Below are 13,601 nucleotides of genomic sequence, written 5' to 3'. Positions count from 1 at the left end.
TACTCAGGCGGTCTTCCCAGGTTTGGGATCTTTTTCTCTTTCCAGGATTTGTGATCTGTGTTCTTTTTCTGTGCTGGGCCATCAACCTTGAATGCATGCATTGGAAGATCACTGCCCTCCTTTCCTCCCAGTGAAACTCTGTTAGATCCCATTTTCATTGACATGTTCCCTTGCGTTTTGCTTCATGCAAATTGGGGATGCTGTTTGGTCATTTTATGAAAAATCCGAGACAACCTGCTCACCCCCTGAACCCTTAGTGTGACTGGACCATATCAATGTACGTTCTGCCATTTTTCTGTTTAGCAAAGGCGACTGCTAGCTACTTAAGTTTGCGAACTAGGCAACACTAATGTGCATGTATACTACCGTCAAACGGTTATGAAAGACGGGCCTGTCCCAAAAATATTCTTATCTGTGTAGATGAGACACATTCGTCAATGTGTATTGTTGCACTAGGTAATGATTTGCAGTTAGGCTGCATAATTAATTCTAGGATGCATGAAGTTCAGTAATGGAAATAAATTATTTTGCCAATAATGGCTTCCACAAACTTCTCACTCTGCATGTAAAAGACACCTCACTTTTTTTGAGCAAATTGCAACACCTAAGAGGCAATGCAACTTGTCTCGCTCCCCAGAAATGTAGGGGCACACTTAAGCCCAGCATTCATGGGTGTGACACAACAGTGTTTATGGCTCCCTACAGTGGTTTCTCTTCACACACACAGTCACTGTTCTTCATTCGTGTTCACACATTTATCACAGTTGCTTCAACACAGGTTCCTAATTCTTGTCTTTGAACTCTTCCACACTGCAGTTCACCTACATAATGTTATTGTAATTAGTTTCTCACTAATTGGCACATCTCTAGTTCACTGCAGTAATTACAATGCTAGGCTTCAAATTAAGCCAACAGCACCCGCGCATCACTCCCTCCCACTTTGTACCTCAGTAAAGTCAATGTGCCTGCACGGCCTAGTTGGTAGCGTGCCTGGCTGGCAATCCAGGGGTCATGGGTTTCAAGGCAGACAGAAATTTATTAATTTTCTGTACGTAAAATCTATTATTTTATAAAGTGAAGTAGTTTCAGACATGTGCTGACGTTTGGATTCAGATTACAAATCCTCTTTTCAGTGACTTTCACTGCGGACATCCACGCGTGAAGCTTGTTTTTTGACACAATGCCGGTTGGATAACACTGGGTCTTCTGCAGAATCGCAGCCTCTCTCCTTGACAGTGGTGTGTGCAAGCTTTCCGTACCTTTCTTTTCTGGTTGCACATGGCACCCAATAACTTCTTAGCACTAATTGTGATGCCATCACATACCATACAGCACTAATAATATTACTTGGTGGTAGTCAGAAAAAAAAATTATTCTTATAGTGTGAAAAAAGAATAGCAGCCTGTTTCCACCTGACTTGGTTTGGTTTCACACTTCTGCTTGAACATAAAGAGAAATTAGCCAGCAAAGCAGTACAATACGGTAATTTTTCAGGGGGCTTAAATTTTATGCACAGGCACTTGCAATGACTCCAATTTCATCAACATTTTGCTACCTGTTATATCATTATATTGGTGATGAATAGTTCCGGTTCATTAATTTAACACTCTCCTCATAGAAACTCTGAGTCAAACTTGCTTACCATTTTTCAAGCTGCCTTAATCATGCTCAAAAAAACAATTTACCCTCCATGCGTACACACCACTAGGCATTTTAAGTGTTCTATTTTTTTTTCATGCAGTAGAGTGTAATACATACATAGAAGGGAGAAATCTCCAACCTGTCACTTATGCTCAAGCACCAGAGCGGATTTTAAATGCACATATCAGGCTTGCCCAAACAAACCAAAACCTCCTTTCCAAGGGATGGAATCACAGGAGCGATGGGAGGCTGCTCTGTGCATTGCATCATGGTCTGGGCCTTGAAGGTCGCCGCAGCCAAACAGTGCCTGGTCACCTAGAGTGGCCTGAGGGCCGTCGCCAACCTGTTCAACACCCCTTCAGCCACCTTCACCTGATCCACTGAAGTGGGACTAATAAAGTTATTGCCAACCAAGGGCTCCTTCCTGCCAACGCGCTTCACCACAGTAATTTTGAACTGCTTCATTGAACAAATAATCTCTGAGCTGTACACAAGCTTTGTTCTCAGTAAGCCCTTTGTTATTGGAATGTGGTAATCTACTTTTGCAGAGCAACTTCGATTGGTCCTCAGTGTCCTTTCAGACATTTGCCGACATTTCAGCACCTACATCTGGTATGGTGCCCTTCACTGAACTGCAGATGTCATATTTTGAGTGTACATAGAGGGTTGTCTATTTTAGTTCACAGTAAAGGAAACTACTTTGAGAGTGAACGCATTTCATTGAGCATTACTCTCCTGTAGTGCACAATAGTGGCATCACAGGGTCTTTATTGCATCAGTGTATGGTGTAAATGTTGCCTAACAACATTGTGATTCACCACTCAAAGAGAACCAACAATGGCCCTGATATGTATGTGGTCAGGAGTGTGCACAGATGGAAAGTCATGCACTTGCACATCAGGCTAGAAACATGACTGAGGCCTCTTGTAGATTGCTCGTGGAGTGCACAGGGCTTGCCAAAACCAATCCACATCATCCAGTGTTATCATGCTGCATTAATGGACCTTCTGCCAGAATACCACTGCTTGTCTGTGATGCTGCCTCCCTCAAATACTGTGGGCCATGTTAGCCTTGCATTTCTTTCCCCCTTTGTGTGTTATCTTGCTGCTGTGCATGCTTGTGCTTTTCTTGTTGTGTTGCTGTTCTTCCTTCTTAACTCACCATTGTTTTTATTCTCCTTCAGCTCCTAGCTTGACCTGACACCGAGGCATGTTCAGGCTTAATATGACATGTGCACTAGATAATACGCGTGTATGTGCATCCTATGATAATAACTTGCATGCACGTTAAAGAACCCCAGGTGGCAGAAATTTCCGTAGCCCTTCACTACGGCGTCCCTCACAGCCTGAGTTGCTTTGGGACATTAAACCCCAATAAACCAAACCAATAACTTGCATGAAGCAAATAAAGCAAGTGTCTTGCACACTGCATTAGCTGTTTGTAATGTGGCATCACCCTCCACTTTCACTATCCTCTTCTATATTCGTCCCACTCCCCAATGTTGAGTAGCATATGTGAAGATATCTTTTTCCAGCCGACTTCACCTCTCTTGGCATCACACGTTGCCCTCTTACAAGGAATCTTGCTGCATTGAAAGGAGCTGCCTGGTGCTGCTGTAGATGCATTACTGCTGTCCTGCAGCAAAGGAATTGTAGGGATGGGCATGGCAAATTTTGTTTCACCTGTCACATTTTGGTGCGTACTTGCATCACACGAGTGGTGTAGCTGCTTATATGCCCTTGGTAAGTGCTGTGTGCTCATTGTTAGACAGAATTAAAGAGATTGAGGGCCTTTTCAAACATTGAAATTAAATAGCATTATTGAGAGCCTTTTTTTATTTGAATGAAATAATGTACCTGCCACTCTACGCCATGCATTCGTGAGGTGCTTTTATATAAAGTCCGTGAAGTCTGCTTGCAGGCAGACTTAGTTAATGTTCACAAAGCAAAAGATGAGTGCCATGTCCTATTGAGATTAAGTGAAACGCCAACACTGTGAAATACATGCTTCTGTTGACAGTGGACTTTTAGCTGTGTCTGTTTTTCTTTAAGTACTGGCGGGAAACAATATCTCCCTATTTTGCTTTCGCATTTGACGCTTTTGATAATAAGAAGTACGCGCTCATAGCGTTGCACTTGACGCGATTCGCAGTCGCGTTTCGTGCGCGGCCGCTTGCAAACGTAACCAAGGGTAGCGTTAAGTTCTAAGCACCTGAAGAAGTGACGCGGTGAGGTAAAGCTTTCCAACGCCACTGACGCGTTGTGGTTACGATCGAGAGCCAGCCGTTTCTCCACTAATTCCTCTCCCCGTGACGCTGATCGCATCTCACAAGTGCGGAGACGCGACGCGCTGCGCGATGGCTTCGGGCAATAAGCGGTCGCTCTTATTTCCGTGACACCGGCCACAGGGTCTTTAGCGTCGCATTCAGCACCATCACTGTGCGGCGAGTACGCCGAGACCGCCGCCGCAACGCAATTCACCGTCCATCTCTACGGCGCTACTGTGCTAACTCACCTTCGCGCCGCAACTCGGCGGTGTTTTTTGTACTTGGCGCCAAGTAGCAGACGACACCGTTTATTTTTTTGTCATACTTTTTTCTTTATTCTTCAATGTCGTCATTACATTCTGCTGTTACGCATTTTCGGACCGCCCCGATTCGCACGTCACGGGTACGCCCCGCTCATGGCGGATTGGCGAATATCGAGAATCGGGCCCCAGCTCGCGCGCCTCGTTGCCGCCGGTGATTGGTTGGGCGCCTCGTGACGTAAACACTGGCGTTGGCTCGGTGAGCCCGGCTCGTTCGCCGCCGATGTAGCACATGAAGCGCGGCGCGCGGTGGTTCGTGGCTGTTGGTTTGATGCTTATATCACGATGGAACGCATAGAAAATTACCAGGAGGATCTTGGCGTCATCCCCTACATGTACGAACCAATCGCAAAAAGCAAACCGCTCCAAGGAAGCAACGATGCTGGCGCAAGCGGTGCTTCTGGCTTGGACGAAAGCGAGGCGTCAGCATCTCCACGTGTTGGAAATGTCCTTTGGTAAGCATACTTTTCTAGCCAAACTTCATTCAGAGATACAATGAATTAATTTTGAAGCGAGCAAATGTAGTATAGCACTGCTCCACGAAACTTTCCAAATGCAATGTAAGCGGGATGCGATCGTCGGCATTGTTGTCTTGCCGCTTGTCGGTGCTGCCGCAAATCTTCTTGTAATCCACACAGACCACTGACATGCGCAAGAAGTTATCAGGCTCTTTTTGCTCGCAAATTTTATGCTGGCATCGCTTCATGGTCGCTGCGTGCCGGCTCGATTCATAACACACGCGTAAAACAAGTTCGCGGCGCTTTGCGGCAGAACTCGTCGAGGTGACAAACGTGCGCCTTCCGTTCTGCGTGCCAAGATGGGATCTGGCAGTAAATTAAAACCTTGTTTCGGCGAGTTGCTTCATACTGCAAGCCCTTGTAGGAATATCTCCATCCGTTTGCGGCCGCCTTTGTCGTGCTGTTCTCAGATCAAGCGACAAGTGATTTTTTTCACTAACTCGATGGCCTCGTGCTGCAACAGAGCAGGCGAATCGCAAGGCTGGCTGTAGAACACGTGGCGCACAATTATATAATATTATTAATGTATGAAGCCATGCTGCATTCGGCAATTTTTTTCGACTACATGTGTTATAATAAATGTATCCCTGGCAGTTGACTGATGCCATTGTAAACACTGTACTTCCAAAACAGGTGTTCCTGCGATCGCTGCATTGCAATGGAAAAGGAGGAAGATTGCTGCTGCTGCCAGGAAGTTAATGAGATTGCCAGAAAGCAGAAGAATCCACAATGCATTACAAGCACAAAAAAATTCAAAGATGCTTGTCTCAACAGGACTGTGCTTGAAGTGGCTCTTGCACAACGAGGAACCATTCTATCTGCAAAAGGAGACAAGAACTCCAAAAACAGGTGAGAAAGCAGGTGTAGCTAAGAGAGTATATGTACAATAATGTAATTTACTTTCACTTCCATAGGCAGTTGAGATATGCTGCATATCGGCAATTCGCATATCTCGTATGGAAAAGAATGGGGAAGCACAAGAGGCGTATCCTGCCAAGTTGTGTCCTGGATGCTATCCGCAAGAAATATCCGTCTGAAAATGGAGTCTACACAGGGTTCAAACATTTTTCAAGTTAATCTAGAGTGAGTGTTTGCACCCTTCACAACTTTGATGCATGTAGTAAATGTTTGGCACAAAGAAGTGTGAATGTGAAGCACACAATTGAATACCTTTTATTTCATATCATTTTGCTATGTTGCCATACACACTCAAAGTAAAACACAGTTACTACTAGCACATACATACATACATACATACATACATACATACATACATACATACATACATACATACATACATACATACATACATACATACATACATACATACATACATACATACATACATACATACATACATACATACATACATACATACGTACGTACGTACGTACGTACGTGCGTGCGTGCGTGCGTGCGTGCGTGCGTGCGTGCATGCATGCATGCATGCATGCATGCATACATACATACATACATACATACATACATACATACATACATACATACATACATACATACATACATACATGCATGCATACATACATACATACATACATACATACATACATACATACATACATACATACATACATACATACATACATACATACATACATACATACATACATACATACATACATACATACATACATACATACATACATACATACATACATACATGCATGCATGCATACATACATACATACATACATACATACATACATACATACATACATACATGCATACATACATACATACCTACATACATACATACATACATACATACGTAATTACAAGCATATTTACACAGCTGTCGTCTACGTCTTCCAGGTTCTGCCACGAAACCATGTTCAATTCACTACTTGTTGAACCTTGTTTTTCGCTGCTTTACAAGTTCTTCTTTTGCTGTCTTCAGAAAGCGGCTGCTGAGAGGTGGCGGAATCTCCACATTTGTCGTCCTTCTTGTCCGCAACACAGTTGGAGCCTCGGACATAACCAGCTCTAGCAGTCTCTTGACATAGCCTGCATGAGGATGTAACAAAATGATGTTATCTGCACAAATAAAGTGGAGTACATCAGCTTACCATGCGTGGGCTGCTCCTTTACAGGACAGGAAACAGGATTCCCTCCTGTGGCTTTCGGGTATTTGAAAAGCCACCTGTCTTTTCCATCCTGTGTGCTTGCCTGCCTTCTTTCACCATTTTCATTGTAATGCATGGCTGCTAGTCGAGTCCTGGAAACAGTTACATAACTCATTGCATTTGTCATGCAGAGCTATTTTATTGCAGAGAACAATTGCAGAGGACATGCAAGAACAATTTTGTGCAGCCATAAGATGCAGAATACAATATAGAAAGTTAAAACGTTAGTAATAACATAAACCACTGCGTGTTGCACAATGCGTAGACCGTGGCTTAACTCATACTAAGCTGTCATTTCATAAAAATATGTCCTCCATGAATGTGTAAAAAAATGTTCAATGCTCACTGTGACATGAGTATGCTTTTTATTTCTTATTTTGCTTACATACCAATCTCCCAGAAGAAATTTTCTGCACCAAAATACGCATCAGCTTGGTTTAAATATTTTGTCAAGATATAACTATAAAACTCAACACTTACCTTGCCACCATGCCTTCGAAGGAGTACTGGCACAACTTAGGTGCAAAGTGGAGCAGAACGCTGTGAAACGCTTCTAAACCATAGGTTTGGAACTTTGTTGCCAGCTGTGGTAAGTCTCTTAGGAGGACCTTGGCAGTTGCTACTTCCTTCAGCTTCTGGAAAGCCTTGGACTCTGAATGAAGAAGTACAGAAGCACCAGCTTTCTTATTACAAAATGTACAACTCGTCATAAGCAAGCAGTTCCTGCTCTTGTATTATTCCACTTAGGGTAGTAACATTACATTTTTGAGTACCAAGCAAAGCATTATATCGGCTCCATTTATACTACTTGTCGTTAGACTGACTGTGTGGCTAGAAACGGAGCTGTAGTTCAAGTTGCTACTTCTGAAATTTGAAAAAAATAACTATCCATGCTACAGGAGACGAAATGACGTAAAAAGTGACCAGAGAAAACATCAGTTTATTCATCACAGCCCAAAATAGGACTTCAACTGAAAACAAGTTACAAAACTTTCCTAGATGGTCATTCGCAGTACACCATACTCCTGGACAGCTTTTTGTGCCTCTGCAGCAAAAGGCAAAGCAATGGATGGTCTCTGTCCCTATGCTGAGGGTAGCAGTTCATTGTACCGCTTATGGGTGCAGGGGTTAACGGGGAAGCTGGAAAGAGGACGAGGATTTGCTGGTGCTGAGGAAGACCACACACCATGGCAGAGGAACAAAGTACCATCTCCTTCCCTTTCTTGCACAGACTTTACTGTAGAGCCCCAGAAAGCTCTCCAAGAGTATAGTGCGCCACTGTTTGGTACAGCTGAAAAAAATTGCACTCATGTACTTCAGATTTCTATCAAATAGACAGCGTACCTGCACTCAGCCACTCCCTTGGTTCAATGTCTTCATGGAGGCAGAATGGGACGAGCTGATCTTCGTGGCTGTGAATGTCTCTTATATGATTTAGAAGAGACTTCCACTTTGGAACAATTAGTTCTTTGTGGCTCTCGCTTGAGGCAGCTGACCAGTAGAGGTGGTTGCCGACAGCCTGCGTCCATGCCGTGAGCTCTTCACAGTCGTCCCTTTTGGCCGCAGCAAGCAACTTCTTGCGAACACCTGACAGAAATATTAAAAGAAAAGTGAAGCACACATTCCTTGCAAGGATATATAACAGAAGTTATCGTATTCTGATCCATCAAAAAATAGCCTGCACGATACCTTTCACGACATGCCATACATCGAATTCATGCATGATGTCCGCCTTTTCCTTTCGAAGAAAACATTTTATTTGTGCGTGCCGGTCCGTCAAAATAGATGCTATCTGAACCTGGTGATCATGGAGAAATTCAAGGCCACGTTTCAGCCCTTCCAGCTCCATGTGGCTACTTCCACCAACTTCATTGGACTGTAAAATGTGAAAAGATTCAGTACTCGTATTTATATATTATAATTGCACATACTGTGGAGACAGAAGGAAAGTGAAGTGACCATTTGCTGCACAAAACTGTCTTGTTGCGCTGCTAGTTACATAAACAGCATGCTATAAAAAACATGCTGAAGTTGAAACAAACCTGCACAAGCTCAAAATGTAATATTTTGTAGCGCTCAAGATCCATCAAGGAGTAAGTGCCAAACTTTGCGCTGAATCCAGGTGAATCGGCCCGGCCATCACCAGCAAGTTTGACACCTTGCTCAGTTACACCCGCAAGCAAAACTTCCTGTTCTTTTTTCCATACCTTAAAAGAAAAATTCCAGGAGCAATAAGCACTTGCAGTCAATTACTTAAAACAATGTTATAAGAAATTTGCTTACTGTCTCAATGGCAGGCCACAGGTGAGAACGTTGGATGTTAAAAAATGTCCTTTCTCCAAAAACTTGCACACCAATAAGAGAAAGCATTCTAAGTGTAGCGGTTGGGTTGCACCCACTGAACAGTATTGCTGAGGAAAGCCGTAGGTTTATGACAGGCAGCTGTTGAATGCAGTCTTGATTTTACACAAAAAAAATGTGGCCTGATTTACAGACTGTACTCACACGGAAGAGAGTGCCTTTGCAGTCCACATGGGTTGTGCAAGGTGCAAAACACTTGCGGCACAAATTGAAGAGCACCTCAAGATGCTTCTCTTCGACTAAGATAATTATCTCCTTCCCAGTGTTGTCGTTGCAGTCCTGATCACAGTCCTCACTGCAGTTTTCTTCATGAGACTCGACACTCCTGGAAGAAATAGCAACCTTTCAGCTAAGTTACACACCGCAAACAAACACAAAACATGCAAAACTACTGCAGCTACTCTGATTTTTGGCTCTGAAATATTGGCATTCTTTAACAGCAGTAATATAATATACCCATGATCCCAGTCATCCAAGGGGCAGTAGTCATCATCACTGCTGAACGAGTCACCACTGCCATCGTCACACAGCTCATCATCATCATGGTCACCCCAGCCTTCTTCACGCACGGTGGTCCACAGATTAACTTGGCTGGCTGTGCTGATCATGGAGGCACCAAGCTGAATACCTGAAAAAAACATTGAGGTACATGCAGCAGTTATTAAAACTGAATGACATTTGTTTCATTCAAGCAGTAGTGTCCTCAAGCTGTTTTTACTGAAATTAAAATGTTTGTTGTGTATGATGTGAGCCCAACAGTTCTCTCAACAGTGTGCATATTTGTTTTCTGTACTGAAAGAAAGCATATGCCTAGGACATCATGGAAAAGGCATGCCAAATTAATGAGAACATACCTATAGAAACACCACAAGGCTTCGTCTGCACTGCTTTTGACACCACTCTTTTTTTCATGTTTGTTTGTGACGCTTTAGAACACTTTACTGGTATTGGCTGCATTAGAACTTGAACAGACTTGTCAGCCTTGTCATCACTTTTAGAAAAGTTAGATGCAGGATCCTCAGCAGCATCTGCCAGTGGCATTCGACTTGTTGCACAGTCCTGATTTGTATTGCTGTTTGGTGTGCATTCTTGACTGTCTGGTGTGCAGCCTCCAGGTGTGGTGTCCTTTTCCATGCACACTAGATTTGCACTATCGTCTGGTGTGCAGTCCTGGTCTTGCAGCAGTTCGCCAAGAACCTGAAAGGCATAAGCCATATGATGTTATTGTTGCAAACAGAACAAAATTGTGCTTCAGTATGAGTAAAATCTTCTGGTTTATTTCATAAACCATTTTGTTTATTGGCGAGCTCCGTGCAAAGTGAGATCATTTATTATATACCAAGTGTTTCTTTAAAAGGTCCAAAATTTATTTTAAAAAGCGGGTAACTAACCTTGCATTAATTTTATCCCTGGGGCTATATTAGGGGATATGGCAGACACCAGTAATAGGCAGAAGGCTTCCATTAGCTCCCTAAACTGCATATCTTAATTAAATTTTTATTTTCATATTATGTTGTATTTGCAGATTTGGAGCACCTACTGCAAATACTATAGCCAAGCAAAAAAGTTCTCTTTAAAAACTTACACCCTGACAGTCAACTTCACGCGCTAACACAGCGCCAGCGGGCGCGTCCGACGTAGATCACTAAAAAAAAGTGTACGCTTTGGGGCCGCACTGCAAGCGCCATGACTGCGTACATTGGGCGCTGACGAAGCGGCTATCAGCGAGGTCCCAGGCGAAACCAAATTGAAAACGAAACGCAGCGCGCCCGTATACCAGAAACATCTGCAAACAGTTTTCTCGGCGCTCCGAGCACGAAGAAAAATGTGCCGCGTACTACTCCCTATGTTCTCGCCACTGAGGGCTACGCATGAATCCTAGAATATTTGAGGTCCAACATAATTGAGTAAAGAGTCTGCATATAACGGCTTTTCACGTGCTCACCGAACGAAGTTCTCTGCTTACGCGCGGCGCGCAGTCTCCGGTTGTGAGGCGCACTTCGCGTCGCTGCACCTCTTGCAGTATTAGTAGCAGTTTAAGATTTTTATTCAGCCAAAAAATTTAAGGCCGAGCTCTGATATGAGTAATGCTGTACGAGATGAATGATGCATGCCTGCAAGCATAACAGCTAAGCATTTATTTTGTAAGCGGCAGTTTGCTGCCGTCCTGATATTCTCATTCCAGCGCCGTTCCTCTCACTACTACCGAAAGTCTTGCATCCACGAAATTACGCGCCATACACTATACAGAACACCGGTTCGCGCAGTCAAGTTCTCATAGAGTTAATACACAAATTCTTACCTCGAGCTTCCTCCTTTTCGCGAAAGCTGGCCTCGGTGGCGGTGAAGAGCTCCTGTGCGCGAAGACAGACGGTATTGCGCCGAGTTTCAGTCGGGCTGACTGTTGACAGTCCCAATGAACGCATTATCGACAGGCTCTGGTTATAGTCTTCATCACGAAAGTGGTCAGAGCATAGCACTGTAGCCTTTGAGGGCTTGAAATCCCTTCGCTTCACAGCAGCGACCCACCTCGCGGAAAGCTTCTTATTTTGTGGGAAATAATGAAAGACCACATCGTCACGGCCGCTGGTGTTAGTGCAGCCGAAGGCTGCGCAGAACGCCGGCATGATAATCCACAGCTTCACTCGATGCTGCACACGTTTCTGTACGTCACCACAAACATAAAAACGCACAAATACAGGAACACACGGCAGATCGAAGCAGCTTACGATGGCACGCACGCAGAAACAAGCGCGGTCGCGGAGGCTGCGAGGCGACGGAACACCAGTGTTTACGTCACCACCCCACGGTTTCCGGTTTCGGCTCGCATCGTCAGTGTCATCAGCAGCGCTCGGCGGACAGCGGGGGGCGGAGCTACGGCGCAATTTTAAACGGCGATTACGTCGCTCCTAAGCGATGAATCTGCAAAAAAATTTCACCCGCATGATTTTTAAGGTTCTCACATCCATACGTAAGCATCTTAATGAATTCGAAAATCTCTTCAGCTTCCCTTTAATAAGATCAGGAAAAAAACAAAACTGTCCCACATATAGTGAGGTTCACAAAAGCGATGTGGCGGGAAAGTGTGTAATGCTTAGTCTATCTGTAGGAACAGAACAGGTAAGAGCCCAGAACGAACACAGACGCACACACAGGCGCTGTGTATGTGTCCCTCTTCGTTGTGTCCTGTTAACTGCGCTGTTCCTACAGATATCGTGACAAATAAGGCATTCTTAAGTGTGCTCTATTCAGGCTCAGGCGTATTCTCATATCTGCATTTTGGGCCTTCCCTTTCCCACACTGAATGGCCTCTACAAAGCAGGTACTGCTGTTTCTGCAGTATAAATCGCTTGTGCACTGTGCCCCCCTTTTCCAAATCGTTCTTCACCAGCCTTTGCAGATACTAAACTTGGGTGTTTCCATCTTAAACCTACTCGAAAGTTTACGCTGCATTAGTCCTGCCAGAGCCTCGTCGTAGCTATTTTCAGTGCCTAGACAACACAACAACTACCAGCCCGCAGTTTTGCCTTTGCAAAAAAGGAATTATGGTCGCGCTTAAAGCGACGTGAGAGACGGTACAGAAAGGCGTCTGCTAATAGCTGCTCCATCCGTATGGTGTGAGATCTCTGGCCATATCGAGGAGGGATAAGTCCGGCAACACTGAGAGCTAAGGGTGTGCGAAGAATCTTGAAGCAACCTTGCATGATTGGCCAGTCCGGCACACCCGGGGGATGTGCCCACTAAAGTCCAAATGAGAGCGATGCGGGCGCACTTGCGCCCGCGAAGGACGTTTTCAATGACCTCTTCACGAAACCGACAGTTATTGGTTACAACATGCCTGACAGGAGCGGAGGACACTGGAATCTTAGAAACTGCCGTGTAATTACTATCCTAGCTGAACAAAGCTGAACGCTAGTGGTAGGGTTACGGAGCATATAGATTGCCCTACTACAAAATGACTGGGTTTGCCTCACATTATTCGCGATACAAACGCCTCGCTTACAGTTCTGATCGCGAAGGCTCACCTTTTAGCACGTATGAATCCGATGCCGGTGGTCGGCTCAGCAGGCCGCAGCGGCTCGAAGTTCTCGGAGATCGGACACCGAGGTCATCCAATATGTCCCCCGGAAGCACGAGTGGTTATCGCACTGATGATGATTTTTATGAAGAACAGTGCGCGCTCACGAAATGGTACACCATAGTGCCAAAGTGAGACAGATTCTTCAGTTAGAAAGTGCACGATGAATAAAGCAAATTGAGAGCTCCACGTATATCTAAGAAAGCCGAACGATGTAAATGTTTTCGAAGACGCACTCGTTTACTACGCAAATGAGGCAATCAGGAGGCAGCGAGG

General features: G+C 44.5%; 1 protein-coding gene and 1 pseudogene across 1 annotated transcript; one reads left to right on the top strand and one right to left on the bottom strand.

Annotated features, from left to right (window-relative positions):
- Positions 1-4,512: 4,512 nt before the first annotated feature.
- Positions 4,513-5,822, top strand: LOC149360779 (P2X purinoceptor 7-like). Its single transcript, XM_089569392.1, has 3 exons — positions 4,513-4,682; positions 5,379-5,594; positions 5,660-5,822. Exons 1-3 carry the CDS (start codon positions 4,513-4,515, stop codon positions 5,820-5,822), a joined length of 549 nt encoding a protein of 182 aa, XP_089425518.1.
- A 781-nt stretch (positions 5,823-6,603) lies between these two features.
- LOC149360778 (uncharacterized) lies at positions 6,604-11,874 on the bottom strand (annotated as a pseudogene).
- Positions 11,875-13,601: the final 1,727 nt, after the last annotated feature.

Source organism: Amblyomma mixtum, chromosome 2 (genome assembly GCF_055824585.1).
Source record: "Amblyomma mixtum isolate Tamu chromosome 2, ASM5582458v1, whole genome shotgun sequence".
In the NCBI taxonomy this organism is placed as follows: Eukaryota; Metazoa; Arthropoda; class Arachnida; order Ixodida; family Ixodidae; genus Amblyomma; species Amblyomma mixtum.
Note: the sequence above shows the minus strand (reverse complement) of the source record. Positions and strands in the feature narration are given on the sequence as shown.

Excerpts from the sequence above, each read along its gene's own strand:
- LOC149360779 (XM_089569392.1), top strand. The coding sequence starts at position 4,513 with ATGGAACGCATAGAAAATTACCAGGAGGATCTTGGCGTCATCCCCTAC. Across the intron at positions 4,683-5,378 it reads CGTGTTGGAAATGTCCTTTG|GTGTTCCTGCGATCGCTGCA; the intron begins GTAAGCATACTT and ends CTTCCAAAACAG. Across the intron at positions 5,595-5,659 it reads GACAAGAACTCCAAAAACAG|GCAGTTGAGATATGCTGCAT; the intron begins GTGAGAAAGCAG and ends TCACTTCCATAG.